Source organism: Trachurus japonicus, chromosome 12 (genome assembly GCF_045865225.1).
Source record: "Trachurus japonicus isolate A0001 chromosome 12, Traja_1.0".
Taxonomy (NCBI): domain Eukaryota; kingdom Metazoa; phylum Chordata; class Actinopteri; order Carangiformes; family Carangidae; genus Trachurus; species Trachurus japonicus.
The window spans coordinates 15537122-15555643 of NC_140918.1; the positions used below are offsets into that span (position 1 = coordinate 15537122).

At 42.7% G+C, this 18522-nt stretch overlaps 1 protein-coding gene across 3 annotated transcripts in view; it reads left to right on the top strand.

Moving 5' to 3' along the window:
* The window catches only part of unc5cb (unc-5 netrin receptor Cb), a 108832-nt gene that overhangs the window by 79545 nt on the left and 10765 nt on the right, over positions 1–18522 (top strand). Inside the window, exons 5-10 of one of the 3 annotated variants that reach the window (XM_085793428.1) lie at positions 5873–6053; positions 7800–7967; positions 8233–8397; positions 12225–12281; positions 14944–15135; positions 17554–17916. In XM_085793428.1, coding sequence (XP_085649554.1) covers positions 5873–6053; positions 7800–7967; positions 8233–8397; positions 12225–12281; positions 14944–15135; positions 17554–17916 — 1126 coding nt within the window. The remainder of the gene's footprint in view (positions 1–5872; positions 6054–7799; positions 7968–8232; positions 8398–12224; positions 12282–14943; positions 15136–17553; positions 17917–18522) is intronic. The other 2 variants (XM_085793429.1, XM_085793430.1) reach the window with 2 other exon arrangements.

Below are 18522 nucleotides of genomic sequence, written 5' to 3' on the forward strand. Positions count from 1 at the left end.
AAGATACCTTGCCAACAAACAGACAAAGGAGAGTGAGGGGAAACATTACCTCCCCCAAACTTTATGTCACTTTAGTGAATGATAGGAGAAATCATATTCTAAGAGGCATGTGAAGTGTGCAAGAGAAAACAGAAAGAGTTGTGTTGCAGGAGTGAAGTGTCTGCCCGTCCTTGGAGCTATAGTTTAAGAAATGGCTGCTCTCCCTCAGCAGACTGCAGAGCTTCAGGCAGGGCTGAGCTGGAGGAGGTCATTACTCCTGGCTCGAGTCTCAGCAATCCGTCTTCTGCGTGGACACCTACAGCAGTAACCACTCCAACTCCACCTCTGTTACCTAACCTCCTTTTACCTTACCCTTCCAGCTCCTCCACAAACACCCTCACAAACAAACACACACACGGCGTAGCGCTGGCGTGTACACACATACAAACATTTTTCAAATCACATCTCAAATCACACCTTTGTGCATTTCAGCTTGTTAATATTTATACAGCTCACATTTCCATACTTGTCATGCAGGCAGATGCAGAGCATATGGCTTGTTGTCTCGTAGTGAATGATTGAATAATCAGTTTGTAACCTTTTGTGGCTCATTCTCCAGGTGTGTCATTCAAGCCTGGAGCGGATGTATGCTGTGAAAAAAGGGAAATGAATAAATTACATTGGATAGATAGTTAGACTTCATGTGGAGAAGCAGGAGAGCTCATAATGCACATCGCAGTGGAACATTTTTTTTTCTCCCTGTTCTTGCTTTTCACACCCCTTTCCACCCCCATACTGCTGTATGTTCTATTTTTGACACAACAGCGATGAGTAATGAATGGTTTTGCCTCGCACTGGTTCTTAACAAGTGAGTGGATTGTATACAGTGTGTTCTGTATATTGGGCTAATTAGTGCTGTGCTGGAACACCCTGGCAGCACATAGAGGCATCCCACTCGATGGTTACTCCTACGTCCACGCTGCTGTGGCCTGGGCTGCAGCCGCCTGTGTTTGCCAGTGGGAGGGGAAAAAAAAGTGACAGCTGAAGGACACCGACGCTGCGTCCTGATTTTGGATTGTACGGTGGCCCTGAGAGCTCAATACGCTGTAATTTAGGGAAAAACACACACAGATACACAAATGCCCTGCAAATACAGAAAACATCCAGTCATGAAGGCCGAATCCCAACCACAGCAGTTCATGTTCAAGTCCAACCCATGACCCCGTGCTCCACATCCTGCATCCGCTCTCATTTTCCTGTATTCCTCTCTGTCCTCTCACAATCGGAATTAGCCAGGTTCATCACTTCTTATTGTCCTCTGGAAACACTTATGTCGCTTTGTGTGAATTTTTGGCACAAGATGTTTGGTTTTTTTATTCTGAAAGAAGAGCGATTTTGTATTTGCATTGTGTTTTCTTAAATTGCAGTGCATGAACTCTCAGGGACACCACAGATATATAAACCTGTGATTAGAAAAATGCAAAATGCAGAATAAAAATGCCTGGAACCAATATGTTAAAGTGTAACCCATTGGTGCTCGAGACCAAAAACAGTAAATTCTGAACTTACATGAGTCGGGTGCAAGCAAATTAAAGCTAGTTTGGGTTCATATCTGCTGGATGTGTTGATAAACCACCATAAGGTGATGTCATGAGTGTTGAAAAATAATTGTAGTTTCAACAATGGCAAAAAAACTGAACTGGAAAACATTGCAGAGGGAGAACTTATTATCACATCCAGATTTCAATTGCAAAAGGAATTATGTCATAGTAAATAAAGTAGCAGTGCTATTTCATGTGACCTTTAATGGTGAATATGCAGTGTAGTTCATTGACTGTATTTGCTGGTAACAAATGATGACTTTAACACAGATACCTGGTTGATAAATTGGGATCATGTGGATTTTTCCCGATTTCGCAACTTGACAAGAATCAACTAAAATGCGTTGAATTCACAAGTACGAGCACAAGCAGCTGTGTTTCCTCACATTCTGGAGAATCCCCTCAAATGAACTGATCCTTGTTCAGCTTTCATTTCATATTTGGTCTAGAAATGCAAAGTTCAGAGGTACCATGTCTCTACAATGGGCTCCTGTTTCCAGAGTGCATGAAAGGCAATAACACAGAGACGCTCCCAGGCTGCCTCTGAACTTCTGTCTGTGTGACCGGCTTAATGAATCAGGGCACCTGCGCTTGAGGTCTCCGTATACGTGTGTGATGTATGCACGCACGCCGGAGCTACGCCTACACTACGCCTACACTACGCCTACACTACGCCTACACTACGCGCTCACGCATATGTCACTGATTCATCACCTCCACATTGTACAGCATCTCCTTTGGCTTTGACACGTCTATTCTTCTAACCTGTCTCCCCTATTTTTCTCTATAAAATCCATTGCAGTGTATCCTGGTCTGTGAAATTTCCCGAGCTCAAGAGATGAAAAAAGTGTCTCTTCTCAGTTGGATCTCTTTCTTCTTTGTTTACCTCATGCTGCAGTGTTTCCCTTTACCTTGCTCAGAGTCTTCACCTTTTCGAAACAGCCCCCCCGCCCCCATTGTTATTCTGTCTTGACCGTCTTTGCTTTCCAGTGATGATCTTTTATACATGTTCTGGCACAGTGACTGTCCTCCTGCATGCACACCTGCTTTCCTTCTCACTCTTCTGTCTACCTGTCTCTCTCTCTCTTTGTTTTCTCCTCTTCCTCTCTAAGTTTAGGTGTCTGTCTCAATGTCTTCTTCCTCTCTGTCACTTGGCTGTCTCCGACCAGACAGGAAGACTCTCTCTCTTTATGACAGCTGACATGTGGCAATTTCCCTTCATTAATGACAAGAAATATGCCAATTACCTCTCCGGATGTTTCACTGCCAATCAGACGCTAACGAGCAGTGAGTGAGCGTGTGTATGTTTTTGTATATGTGTGTGTGTGCAAGTTTTTGAGTCTGTTGGCATGAGAGAAAGTTGGGCAAGTGCTGTGTGAGATGTAGACTGGTGCTGAATTTTAATCATTGGGAATCTTTTTCACAAGTGTAGTATAGAGATTGGCTTACCTTTTCATCTCGGGTTTTATTAATGAGTCCTAATTATAGTCGCTACAGAATAAATGATGGGTGAACTGTTGCTCACTTCTGCTCTCTCTCTTACACACACACACACACTTAGACAGACAGACACACACACACGTTCTCACTTCTGACATGAGTTTCTACCACTTTCTATCCCTCGTCACTCTGTCTCCCCCCCACCCCTCCATCTGCGCTGAAAAGCTCTTTTGTTCAATTTTTAATTACCTTCTCATTTAAAAGTGCTCTTGACATCTGAATGCGGCGCGGTTGGAGAGGCTGCCTCTGTGATTGGTGCAAAATTGGATAACCACCTTTTTGTATCAACTGTCAGTCTCTATTCTAAGATCAGACCTTTCACTTTACAATGCCCCGTGCTCTATACACCCACTGCTGTGAGTGCTAAAAGACAAAATATTTATCATGTCAACAAAGCCATTGTTTCTCTTGTTTGCATCATCTTTATTTGTTTTATTGGACCTATGTTCCCTCATTTTCCAGCATGACAATCGGGAACAAAGAAGCCACAAATTGGTAGTGTGATCACTGACACATCTTTGTTCTGAGACAAAGGGGCCCTGCTCCGGTCAGGTTTGTCATATTTGCTTGTGTAAGGATTTTTTAAGTTTGATGGTTATATTGTAACACACGCAAACATATGCAACTTTTATACAATAAATACATTGATCTATGCTCTATAATCACTTTTTCCTGTAGCAGTTACTACATTTTTTATATGCATGGTATGCATAAGTAGAACTTAATAAAAGACTCAAAACCTCAGAGGGAAACTGTCTTGGCTGTCACCAGAAGCTACAGGTTAGCGATTTGCTGCTGAATTCTTCCGGTGCTTCAGTGCTTAAACTCCTCACAGATGTCTAACTGTCACCTCAGCAGATGTCAAAACAGATGAGTTGTTATACGACTGAAGCAGAAGCCAATTTAATAAGAATGGACTGAAATACCTTATCATAGGCACCTATCACATGTAGACACACTTAGCTTCAAGTTCCAGGAGTGCTGCGACTGATGCGTTGTTTTTTCTGTCAATCTTTTTTTATTTTTTTTTAACCCATGTAGGTTTTACAGTAGCTCACAAAAATAGACAGATCAACACTTGAGAATCAGTCCCTGCCAATAAAATGACAAAGATAATTGTCGTTTGTGCCTGATGTTCCCACTGTGACCCAAGTGACAGTTATCCCAACACATCCGCAACTACTGTAACATGCAAGATCTTTTGTTTCTTGTATCTTCATACTGCAAAATTAATTGTCTTGTGTAATAATCAAGCAGCTCTCATTAAACATCTATTCATGAATTAGATATGACATGTAATGCATCTCCCCTCCTGTACATGGAAACATTTGTCATGCTGCACACTTATTGCAATGTGCTCATATGAGAGAGAGGTTTCATCTCAGCCGTTTAGATGACCAGTGAGGGAATTTTATCCTTCCCCTGCTCTAAGGGATTGATTTAGCTGATGCATGTTTATGGAGGAAAACACTCATAAGCAGCAAATAAGCAGATAATATACATTATGCTTGCAGGCGTTGCACTGTGAGGCTCTGCTGGTATTAAGTTTTCATCCGGTGTTTGTTCAGATGTAAGTTTGTCGACAGGGTGTGGTGTCTGAGGTGTAAGTGTTGCAGTGTATTGAATTGGAGTAAAGACAGATTGGAGGGAGAGGTTAAGTGTGAAATAATTGTGAAGTGAAGCACTGAAAATATTTTCCTCTCAGCCTCTTCGGTGCGTTCTCGCTGGATGAGAGAGCAGGCAGTCTGGCTGAGGTGTGGCATCTTTTTTTTATATCTGCCATGTCAAGCTAACACGGACACTGGTGAAGCTGGCGATGCATATAACTCGGTGCATGTGACAATCGGCCCATCACCTCTTCTGAGAAAGTTCTAACAATGGCCGGTGTGTTTTACATCTCTGCACCACTGCATGTTGTCTCTGTGTTGTCGTTGGGACTTTTTGAAAGAACAGTGAGCCAGCAGACTGTTTTGTCTCGTCAGGACTCATATCAGGTTATTGCCCCACTTTTTTTTTTTTAAGATACTTTATCTCATGTGAAAAACCCTTTATAAACATCCCACTTATCTTTGCCTGTACTGCTCCTTGGTGTCTTATCTCTTATCAGGCCTTGCTCCTCATGGGATATCACAATACACAGGAAGTTAGCTGTTTGCCAGGCCTCCACATGACTGGACAGCTTCTTTGAAGAAAACCAGAGAACCAGGAAATATTTTTTGAATCAAAGCGGCTGCAGAAGTGTGAGGCAGCACGTGCGATTTCTTTTTCTTTTTGTAATGGCAAACCTTTTACACGTCTCAAAGAGGTAAAAGGATCTTGGTTATTTACAGCCAAATAAAGGCTCTAAATGGTCTCCTGTTTCATGATGGTGCCAAGAGTTCGATATCAGTGTCATTTAGGGATATGAAACTCATAAGGAAAGGTCAAAAAGTCTCTGAGCTTCAGGAATTGTGGTGAGCTTTTTCGTTCTCTGGTGTTGCTGTGACTGTTGTGCTTTATTCTTCAGGGAGAATAAAAAAGAGCATAATAACTATTGACTTTTTTTTTGCATTACCACTGAGACTTAAACTATTGTGCTTTAATCCTGACTCTCAGTGTTGTTTCGGGAGTAGACAAGAAAAACTCTATCTGTTTAAACACTTTGCTGTGATTCTTCTACAATTTAATGAGGTCAACCTGTCTTACAACTCCTCTCACATCTCCTGTTTGCAGTAGTTTTTTGTTGTTGTTATTTCTGAGCTGCCTACTGTATGTTTCATGTTGCACTCCCTCCTCCTTCTTCTTTTTCTTAGGTGGAGTGGTTAAAGAACGAGGAGGTTATCGATCCCGCGGACGACAGAAACTTCTATATCACCATCGACCACAACCTGATCATCAAACAGGCCCGGCTCTCCGACACCGCCAACTACACCTGCGTGGCCAAGAACATTGTGGCCAAGAGACGCAGCACCACCGCCACAGTTATTGTCTATGGTAAACTGCTATATAACACCCAACAGCACAGTCAATTAAGATCTCACATCCCCCCGACCTGCAAACACTCATCCTCCCCAAATGAGAGATTAGCAAAGTGAGAATGTGCTGCAGAGGAGAAGTGTTGAATTCCTACAAGCAGTCAGCTCAACTCAAAATAAAACAAATTTCAAAGTCACTCTACATAAAGCAAATCCCTCTCTCTCCTGTGGCATGTAACATGCGCTCATTTTGTTCATGCCGGAAGGGGTGCTAGGAATGGAAGATTTGTGATTTTTCTGAACTGCAAGCAAGGTGCTGATGTGGCTGAGCCGTACTTAAAGAGTCCCCCGCTGTGGTTTCACACAGACTCATCCGCTGTCTCCCTAACATCAACTAACATGACTGTCATTGTGCGGCAATGGCTGTCTGCTGGAGGCTACTCGAGACGGGAGGAATGACACATTGAAACAGATGCTCTTTTTGAACCTGAGACACCGTTTTTCTGTGTAGAGTGACAACTGGTTTGATAGTCTAGCTAACTGAGGACAGCAGAGTTCATCCCATGTCAGATGGATGTCCTCCACCTTCCACCAGATTGAACATCACAAACACTCTGACTCTTGTTTCAGAAACACTCACAGGAATCGTACAGAATCTATCGACATAAGCTAAATGACGAGGAAATGGCTTGTTGTTTTGTTTGCTGTAACTTTAGCTACACTTAAGTGAAAACTGAGTAGGATGTGACCAACAGTGGATGTAGAAACACAAATTGTAAATCCAAGAGAGCAGATTTTAAGGGACAAAGGTCGTTGTCTCTGCAAGGCTTTCCTGTCACTAACACAGTCTATTAGGGCTTAGTGTTGAAAAACTGCTTTGATGTCGACTCATCCTTGAGAGAAAGTTAAACAAGCCGCTGCATCTGTTTGTGCTGTCCTTGCTTCTTTATCCCCCTTTTTTTCCAAAATGGAATCCTTGCAGATTTATGCACAGTTGCGCTGTATGTGGAAGCACACATCCCCACAAAGCGGTGTGACAAACCCAAAGGATAAGTGAGAGCTGTGTCAATGCTAGTGATGAAAAAAGTGCAAAGGATAGGCAGTGTGTTTTTAGCCCAGTGGTTTCCAGCTCAACCTCTCTGCAAGGACACAGGAAACAGGAGCATGAGCTGGCAACAAAAAGTAGAAAGACACAGAGATAGAGGGAGAGAAAAGATGGAGCCGTAATCCATGGAGGAAAGAAAGCAGACAGTAAAGAAATGTGGGGTTTTGGCGTTGTTCCCCTAGAGTCCAATATTTTGGGCTTCACTCATAAGCATGTCATATTTGAAAGTCGGAGGCTCCGAGGGGCCCGGCTCCACCATCTCAAATGCCACAGACTTGTTCTCAGCCACAAGCCCTGGTGTCACTCTCCACTGGATTTAGTCGCTGACAGAGATGGATGAGAGAGGAAGAGAGGCATTAGGAGGAATCAGTGAATGGAAAATGCAGCAATCTGACCAGAATTTACTGTCTGGCTCCGTGGCAAAGTAACGACCTGAGATCTCAGGGTCAAAACACAAAAACTCACAAATGTGGACACACATTCAATAACATGCTTATTTCACTGCATTTTCATTTTGTCAAGAGTTGTTTTTTTATGAATTCAATTATGTTTTTATGGCTGAACATCCTCATACAAAAAACTTCAGAAAGAAGAAAATGTTTTAGAAATGTTTGGTTAAGCCACGTGTCATGTTTTATGTTTTCTAACTGTGTATTCCAGTGAATGGTGGATGGTCGACGTGGACAGAGTGGTCAGTGTGTAACAGTCGCTGTGGTCGTGGTTACCAGAAACGCACACGCAGCTGTACCAACCCAGCGCCTCTCAACGGCGGAGCCATCTGTGATGGGCAGAGCATCCAGAAGCTGGCTTGTAATCCTCTCTGCCCAGGTAAAATGACAGTCCACCCACTTATTAGTGGGAAGAGAGGGTTTAGGTGCACAAAAACTAAATGCATAAACAATATGATGCAACTCTCTGTTTGCATATTTCGCTCTGTTTGTGTGTTTGTGCCCTCCACCCTTACGTGTGTCTCTCTCCCACATATCTCCCACTGTCTCGATCACGTGTCCACTCACCCACTCGTGCACTTTTCATCTTCTCATTTGCCATTTCACTCACTCTTTCCTCATCTGTCCTGTCTGTTGTGTGGTAGTGGATGGCCTGTGGACAGAGTGGAGTAAATGGTCCACCTGTGGGACAGAGTGCACCCACTGGAGGAGGAGAGAATGCAACGCCCCAGCACCCAAAAACGGGGGAAAGGACTGTGAGGGAATGGTACTCCAGTCCAAGAACTGCACCGATGGGCTGTGCATGCAGAGTGAGTACCCGACTAATCCTCTGCTACTCTCTCTGACCTGCCAACCAAAGAAATTTCTTTACCCTTTGACCATGAGTTTCACTCTGCTCTTTCATCATCACGCTGTGTTTCACATCCTCACATAACACTCTCACCCTGTCTCTTCACTCACTCTGTTTCACTTCTCTCATACATAAACAATAAGACATGATAAAACGCCTTTCTTTCTGTCTCCTGCACTTGATCTGTTTTCTATTTATTTTGCACATGTATAATGCACAAAAGATGTTGGATGAAAGTGACATAGAAGCTGAAACCACTGTGTCAGCTCTGCTGAAAATATAAGTATATGTTTGAAAAAAAAGACTTGGCCACATGGGAAAGTGCTCTAAGTAATTATCCTTGTCACAAGCTAAGCATTTGGGAGTTATTTTTAAAATAATAATAAGTGATTATATTGTAATTACATAAGGGTTGGGGTGGGGGGGTCACAACTACCAAGTTGCTGTGATTACAACTTTAATTTAAAAACTCAGATCCTTTAGGTCACATGAGAGGAAACGTGAAGCCACAGAGTGGCAGACGTGCCCCTTTTTCTGAGCTGCCACTTACATATGTCGGAAAGTGAGAAACTATTGTACATTTTGTACTCTTTCAATGAATTTAAAGTACACAGAGTCTCCAGTATGCACCAGCATTTCTGTCTCATAAATCACAATTTTTCTATTGGTTTTATTGTTTTGTTGTTTTGCTGCAAAAAAGAAAAGAAAAAAGGTTTGGGGGGGGGGGACAAAGCCAGTCTGTGGTGCATTCAGATATTTTTCTGCAGGCAGCAAATTGTTTTCTGTTTCTCTGTCTTCCATCAAGTTAAAAACAGCCACACAGTTCGGGTGGGCCAGCAGTCCTTTTGCTGTTGCTGCTGCTCCCTTATGATACATGCACAGATTAGATTCATGCTGCAGTCGCTCTGATGGGCACGTCTCCGTGCGTGTGTGTCCACCGCCACGTTAAGAAGTTACACGGTCAAGTGTCTGATACCCTGAAGATCATCTGCCTACTCCACAGTCTGCTTCTCTTTTTCACAGACCCTGTGCCTGTAATAACAAGAGAGCAGCAGAAGGAGGTTGCTGGATAGACTCCACAGTAACCAAGTTAAAATCTGTGTCTAGTTTGATAAAAATCCCTCTCCAATAAACATCTCTGAAGGTGTTAGATGCACAAATTGTCGCAGCTGCCTCCATCGTCCATATAACCCACTACAGATGGTGATTGTGACACTAATACTGTAATAGGATGTCTCGAAGTCTAGAATATGATACAGCTGGCCGTCATTGTGTGCAGCTGATGTGAGCTTTTTCTGCACAATGATGTTGTAAAATGCCACCTGCAATATGATGCTGACGTGATGAACTATCAGCTGTGTTTGACATCACATTGATGGTCAATATGCATCACTCAGTGCAGCTGCCTGAAGGCTCTGCATGTGTTTGTCCAAAGTTAATACATGCAATGCATGCCCATTTTCACTTAGGAAATTGTGACTCCTGTGTACATAGATTTTATTCAGAGGAATGCATGAGCTATGGCCAAGGTCATATCTCTATATAAAAATAAATCAGGGGGCAATCTATGAGAGAACCCACTTGTATTCGCCTTATTCATCTCATTTAATTCCCTCTGTGGCACAACATACGTTCCCCCCACGGCTCCCCGCCCCACCGCACGCCCTCTCTAACTCAGCCTATCACAGAAGCATTAGTTCTTAGTAGATTGATAGCCAGTTTGCAGAGAATATAAAGCCATAATGATATAGATTTAGGATCATTTCAGGGATTGATTTTTTTTGGAAGCTAAGAGGGTGAAGCCACTTATGTCAATGCTAATGACCATTTCCACTAGCATTTAGGAGAATGGCCCATTATCTAAAAGCTTGCATTATAGCAAATATGATTGGGAATGGAAGTTGTGTGCAATCCGAACTCACCTTGGACCGTAGATCTGCTCCCTCCAGTGCAGCGCCGGCATCTGGGCAAACACGTGTCTGTGGATTCCATTGCAGCTTGATCTTATTTTCTGTTGTTTGAATTTATTTAAATCATTTCAATTGCAGTCCATCACAGAAATCCAGCAAAGGAATTTGATACGACCAGACCTGGAAACAGAACTCTTGGTGCTGCTCCATTGCAGCACACTGTAAAAACTCTGCTGACCCAAGTCAAAAAGGAAAGAGTTATGTTATAATTTACTTTGTATCTTGTTTATCACATTTAGACAGCCGGGGAGTTTGGGGGTTGGGTTTAACAAAGTTAAGTACCTGCAGATTGATCTAGAGAGGTTGCACTTTGCCTGTTCAGACAGAACTTCCGAACTCTAACACATGAGTATAGTTTTCACACTTCACTGAGACTCACCTGTCTAAATCTCTGTTTTGCACTCCCTTGTGGTCTGTCTTCCTTGATTCTGATGTTGTTTTCCAAGCCTTTGGTAAGCCTGCTCTCAGACATGACATTTTCTTGACATATTGATCTGGAGAAAGGGGAGCGCACACTCCAGCAAGGGCAAATGCTTTATTGCTATCAAACAACAGAGACTGGAAAATCATGACTCGAGGGTTCCCCTCATCTTTCCAAGAACATCAAGTGATTTTACTGCTTCCTGTTTATGAAGTGAGAAACAAGAATTTGTTTACATGTAAATAAATAGAGTAGTTAATTCAAGTTATATAAGCTCATAACCAAGAAGTAGTGGATATAAAAATAAGCGATTCAGATGTTACCCTCAGTTTTGCCAGATGACAATATATTTCCCTGAGGTTGGGTATCCGCCATATTCAAAGACGTAATGACTGAAATGCACACAGTGATCCTTTGTGTGTCTCCCCTTCACTCCCCGGCTCTGTGCTGTCAGTATGGAACAATCCCTGTCCGCCTCTCTCTGAGGTTTCCTAAGGAGCCCACCCACTGAAGCATGCCTTCACCCTGCTACACTGTACACTCAGTCAGGATGAACAGAAACTCTACAGGATGGGTTCAAATGGGCCATCAGTTAGACTGACCCTGACAGTCACCTCCCCCTGCTCCAGCCCAGCCTCCCCGTTGCCTGATTACATGTACACACCAGCCCCATTTATCAAGCCATTGATTTTCCTGTCGGTCCACTTGTCTGCCTGTGGCTCTCTCCCTCTCCAATAAGGACTTCATTGTTTGTATAGTTGTTTATGGATGTCCCAGGGAGACTGAATATTATGTGTACTAGCGCACAATCCCTGGCTGTCATTGTCGCCTGCTTTCCACATCACTTCAACATGTTACCTGGCCACAACAAAGCCAGACCACAGCCCCAGTAGGGCAGTGCTGGAAGTTTTTCCTCTGAATCTCTGTCCTGCGACCCTTATTTTCCATTCCCTGTTTTCCTAACATAATCGTTCCTTTATCCCGCTCTCCATCCACCTTCCAGTGACAGATGCAAGGCTGTAGGTTCTATTGACTCTGTTGGAGCCCACACTTTATCAGCCCCCTCCATTCCCCTCACCTGCCAGCATCAGTCCTGCTGCTGCTGAGGCACTAAGCCCAGTTGATGGATCACGCCACTCCCTCACAGAGCCTCCATGTTCCCCGCGCTCTTCTCATCCATCTCTATACTCTGTACAGAGATCTGGAGAGGAGGGGCGAAATCAAGAAAGATCGCTTCCCTGTGTCATCACTCCTACTCATGAGTTTGTTGCTGTCTCATTTGTTGAGTTTGTTTTTCTGTTGGCTTAAATTTGATTTTCATCATCCCTCTCCCTCCATCACCCCCTCCCTACCTTCTCCTACTCTCCCATCCACTATCCCCTCCCTCTCTTCAAGGTTCCTTATATCAGAAGTCCTCTGTGGCAAAAGACAAGAGTGATTTGGGAAATTCATGTGAGTTATTGTTTTTTTTGTTATCATTATTGCCTTTGTTTTTTTTTTCTTCATTCATTTTCATGTCTTAACTTTATTTAGTTTTTTAATGATCACTCCATGGGCAGGTTGTGCACAAGAAAATTTGCAGTCGCACATCATCAAATCATAAGGAAACTAACAACATTTCATCTTTATTGCATTAAAACTGAACACACAACAAGAAAAGCTTCTTTATAAGAGAATGGAAATACATGGTGCCATTGTTCTTTTTTTATCCCTCACACATCAGTGCTACTATGATGTTTTCTGTTGGTTTGTTTTTTACTAACATTTAACCACCTCAGGACATTTCCCTCTTTTCGATTTATGCTCTGTCGTTTCCCATGATGTGTCTCTGTTAGCTGGCTGCCTTTTCGCAGCCATGTAACCGTTCTGTAACTCAGAGCTGACACCGCCCTTTACCCTGTTGCTCCTCATGAACTCCATCCCGACGCGGTGGCTTTGCTGTCGGCTCAGGCACCGCGTCTGGGCTCCTTGTGTCTCACCCTCCCTCTGTAAATCTCTGCGTCCTCGCAGAGAATGGAGTGTTCAATAATCCCTTTCATTTCCATTTCTTGTACTTTTCCCTTTTCCGACAATGGCTCATGTTCAAAGGGATGTATTAATCTAAGTGATACATTTTAATGCGTACACTTAGCAGGTTGCTGCCTTTATCATCAAAGCGTGGATGGAAGATTGTTCGACTGAGGGGATATATGTTAAATAACTGCGGGGAGGCTTGGCAGAGAGAGCACAGTGAAATTACATTTTCAGACTTTCATCATTTGCTTCCTCTTCTGTTTTCTGTTCATGTCTGTGCCAGAGGAGGGATTAAAGGCCTAACATATATGAGGACATATCTTGACATTCCTTCCTAATGTGATGTCTCTGTTAAGGCTGAAAAGGGAGTGCCAGGCCACACATGTCCTTCTGCGGAGCTGAGGGAGATGAAGTTTTTTTTAAATGACTATGGCAATAAATCCAAAGTCTCTTCAAATGTAGCCATTCATTACATCTTAAACTAAAGAAACTATCAAATTTGTAATCACTATGTTTATACAGTCATTTCAGGGAATGCCACAGTGAAGGTCAAACCCAATTTAAATTCAGATTCAGGTTTTCTAAAAGCAGTCTATTTTAAGTGTTGAGAAATGCACTTGTCCGATGAAGAGATTCAAATCACAACAAGCAGGAGAGAAAACACAGTTACTATACCAAGTATGCGATAAAAAATTACACAACTTGCGTCTTTCACTTGTCACAAAAGCACTCTGCTCTTGCTTTTCTCCCTCCACTCCTTTATTCTCTTTTGTGCAAGAGAGCGCAAGTGACAGATTGACTGCCATCTGCATCTCTGAGACACACAAGGCTAATTTACACAAATGCTCGGCCATCATGAATGTCCTTAAAGTGCTGCGTATGGAGTGATGTCTGATGCTGCCATCTACTGGTGTTGCATTTGCATACTGAAATTATTATTCCCTTATCAAAATACAATTCTTCTCTTATTAATAAGTATGCACGTACGCACTTTGGTCTTTGACTTTTTTTTTTTTTACAACCTCCTGACATGTACAGTGTGTATTCATACCTTAACAATGCACACACACAGGCTCACACATGCCCTCTGAAGAAGAGTTTCTCCACCATTTGTCAGCATGGTGACAGTGAAGGACATTTTTCACCAAGCACCACAGAGAGTTCAGACTGTCAGTAGGCATCCATTAAAAGGTCTGATCTGTAATGAGCGCCTGTCTGAGTCTGCGTTTCTAACAGCCACTATATCCATGCCAGGCCTAGTAATCACAGAGGTTTCTCCAGCTGGAAAGTGGACAGAAAGACTCTGGGAGGGAGACAGAGATGAAAGACAATTTGAGAAATGCAAGCTATGTCTAGATCTTATCTGCAGTGTGTAAGAACAAAGACAGAGACAGACTCTGAACTCCAACATAGAGCACGGTAATTTGAAGATGAAAACATCTATATCTCTGTCTTCACAACTTTTGATCTCACTTCTGAGACTGCTTGTTAGGACAGTGTGTCATTGGGTTGCACTGGAGCAGCCTTCCTTATTAATTGCACTGCTGCACTTGGAGTTTGTCATAATTATCTTACTTTTGTTGTTTAATTTCATGTTTATGATGCACGGCATATACACGAATACGCGCAACACACAAACATAAACACAGGTTACTACTCTTGCACCTGGCAGGTTACTTTGTGAATGCAAGGTGTATTATGAAAATTAAGTGGCAAAGCTGAAGAAATGCAAAAGACCCAGTGTTGTGTTTCAAAACAAAGGGACTCACTTTTGACAGTGTTATTTCATTAACACACACACACACACACACACACACACACACACACACACACACACACACACACTGATTACCAGGTCAGCACTAACTTCAATGAAAAAGACAGGAGATATATTGTGTGCATTTATTTCCCTGTAGATGGTTATTAATATCCGGCTCAATCTTAAACCAGGATATTAGTCTTCTGATAATGGCTTCATCACACCTCCTGCATATTGAGAAAGAAAGCTAAATGATATGAACTTATGAGATCTTAAAGGACTATTTTTCTCTCTCTGTTTTGTCTCCTCTACCCCCCACCCCCCGTCTCTTCACTCATCCAGTGGCCCCCAGTACAGACGATGTAGCTCTGTATGTGGGTATTGTCATAGCGGTGATCATGTGCCTGGTTATCTCTGTCGTGGTGGCGCTCTTCATCTACAGGAAGAACCACCGGGACTTTGACTCTGACATCATCGATTCCTCAGCCCTCAACGGTGGCTTCCAGCCAGTCAGCATCAAGACGGCCCGCAAAGGTTTGGAACTGGAGAGATATTTATATGTGTATATTATATGCATACGTGTTTTGTGTGTACGTATGTGTTAACCTGCTCATAAGGGGTTCAGTATCTTTAACACTAGCTGTGAGTGTGCTAGTGAACACCGGTCACTAGAGCTGGGATAATGATATAAAACTTGAGTTTCAGCACTAATTTGTTTCCTTTTTTAATATCTTGCTTTAAAATTCATAATCTTCTATTTTCCACTTGTACATCTAACAACAGAAGCAAAACTTAAACATTCAAGAAGTTATTTGTAAGCTTTTCTATTGCTATAAAACCAACATTAGCATTTACAGCTGTTTACTAACCAGTCTAGAGGAACACATTTTGAGTTCAGCATCAAACTACTCCTACTATCACATCTTTTCTTCTACTGAAGTTAGCATGCTAACCAGCTAGCCGCAGCCCATCTAATCCCTTTCCGATAGCGACTCACTGTGGCCTCCAATGTGCTCTGATTGCTCAGATGACGTATTGTAACCTCTTGTCATGTAAAGGCAATAATAGTCGATGCTCCTGTCGTGCTAAAAACACCACCACCAGCTCCTGGCAAGAAACCATGTTCTGCAGCAGAGAAAAATTATAAAAGGCCCCTTTCAAAATTAACATTTGTTAAATGTATCTCGCTTTACAAGAACATTACTTGAATGAAATTAAATGAACTGGGCAAAGTTATGATTTATATAGAAAATATCTGATTGAAGCCTTAGTAAACAAGGCTGAGCGTGAGCGAGCATTCGATCTTGACCATTTTCATTATTCAGTACTACAAACACATTTCAGTCTGCACCAAAAACAGTATTACGATTCAATACCCAGCCTTAGGAGGTACACCTGTTTTGTCAGGCATTGGGAATTACTTGCATTAGCAGCCCGTAGCAGCATTAACCTGGCGGAATATGTTTGACTCTGGTAGCACATGTGTGTTTGGAGATGATGTGAATGAAAATGTGCCATTTTCACTGTAGATGCGCTGGGAGAAACTCAGGCAGCATGTTTGTGCGGTCGAGGTAAAACTATTAAAGCGCTTGTCGTTGTGATGGGAGGCCAAACTATGCCCCATCATTAAAGCCTAATAAGGCCAGTCTGCGTGCCGCATATTAAACTGTAATTAGATTTGGGCTTGTGACGCAGGACTTAAAAGTAAGACCGCGGGGATGAGGACAGGTGGCAGTGAGCTGGGCAAAAAGACAGCAGGGAAACAGACAGATCACAGTAATTGTGTTGTAAATAGTCTGGGGTTTGGGGAGCATGACAAAGGAAAACTAAAAATAAGAGTAATAAACAGACAGATTGCAAAGACAGGAAAGTAAGATTTTAATTGCTTTGGTAGCAAATGCTTAATTGGTAGTGAGAACCAAAATCCTTGCTTGTCTTTGTCCTTGTCAGTCATCATTGATATAAAAAAATCTTTGCTAATCCATCACCAGGCCAGTGAAGACATTTTTATAAGCAACTCTGACACAGAGAGAATCTAAGAATCTAAGAATCTAAGATGGATGTTGATATTGTTGTTTCCAAATTTCATGTCCACAAGTATGCATTACTGAAAAGGCTTTAGGTTTCCTTTTGATTAAACAGGGTTAACGGTCTTTTCATGGGATAATTAGGCTGCCTTTACAAATATATTTCATAATTATATTGATGTTAGCCTCCAGCTAGCCAAATCAGTAGACGCCAGCACCAGATGACTGAAGCCAGGATCTGAGAACACATCAAACCCTATTTTGTGTGAAGAAGGTGATCGTAGCCACTGATAGAAAAAGTGCATCCTCTCACATCTCTAACCACACTTATGCAACAATACAAACTGTGCTTGGCATTTTATACAGCATTGCATTGATAACGACAGACACGCTACTACAGTACTGTATAACTAGTTAATTACTGCACAGGTTCTGTCTATCTATCATTCATATTTCAAACCAACTTTTGTGACTTTCATAAACATTTGCATCATCTAGAAACAGTTGGAAAACAGTGAGGGTTCGGAGGTAATGGAGAAGCTGGAGGACAGAGAGCCCCCGTTGCCCTCACTCCACCCACTCAGCCCGGCTATTGAACATTCATCCTTGTACCTGCCGGGTAAACTGAGTGTTAGTGATGCCATCTGTTAGTGATGAATCACAGCTGCCTGCGCCTGTAACTTCTCTGACTGAGTAATGTTTCTTGGTGGTGGAGTGGACTTCCCTAATGAGTGAAAAACAAATGAGTAAAGCCAGGCAGTGGTCACGCTGATTGCTCTCAATAGTTAATTTTCTTGTGGGTATTTTGGTTTCGAGTTACCAGTTCCTCCACATTCACAGTTGGTAAGGGTTTTAGATTACCGCAATTCTTCTTTGTAGACATTTACTTTGCTTGACTGATTGTCCAATTCTTTTTCTTTTCTAGCTGACCTCCTAACAGCACCCCCCGACCTGACCTCAGCGGCTGCTATGTACCGCGGTCCAGTCTACGCCCTGCATGATGTGGCTGACAAAATCCCCATGACGAATTCCCCGCTGCTGGACCCTCTCCCCAACCTGAAGATTAAGGTGTACAACTCCTCAGGTTTAGTGACTCCACAGGATGACCTTGGCGGAGAGCTCTCCTCTAAACTGTCACCTAAGCTGCCACACTGCCTCCTGGACAACAGCGACAGCACGATGGGTCGTCGCACGCAGACCCAGACGTTGCTCCGCACCCGGGATCCATCCTGCACTGCCCTGGGCTCCTTCAGCTCCCAGGGGGGGCACCTCATTGTGCCGAACTCAGGTACTGCACCAGACCACGATAATAAGTGCTTTGACATTTGATCTGTAATTCTGTCCATATTCACATTTTTATCAAACAATAGGTGTTGTATTTCAAAATATGCAAAGGTAAACATTGCAGTATTGCAAAAGAATAAATTAGCCGAGGTCTGACTCATCAACAATCTGCTTTTTCTAGCAAACTCTGTCATACTGTAGCTCATCGTAAAACTCATTACAGTAGCTGCATGTTTTAATTTATTCAGTGGCTCGTCCTCAAATGAGCATTCAGCAATACTACATCTGTCTGTGTGAGTGTCAGTCTTTGCATGTGTGCATAGTGAAAGGATGAAATGCTCTCCACAGAGTAACTTGACATGGATAAGAGACCATCCATCAGCTTTCCCCATGCACTCTGAAGGGGCCACTCTCCACTCATTTATAATAAGCCACTGATGATGATGTTCTTCTTCTTCAAAGTGTTACCCTTAAAGATCCCATGAAATGGGCACTTGAAGCCCTAGACTATTTCTTGGTTGGTTGCCTAGCAACCTCACATTGACAACAAGACTGGAGGAAGTCAGAGAATTCAGACGAGAAATTATCTACTTGTCATTTCTACACTTTG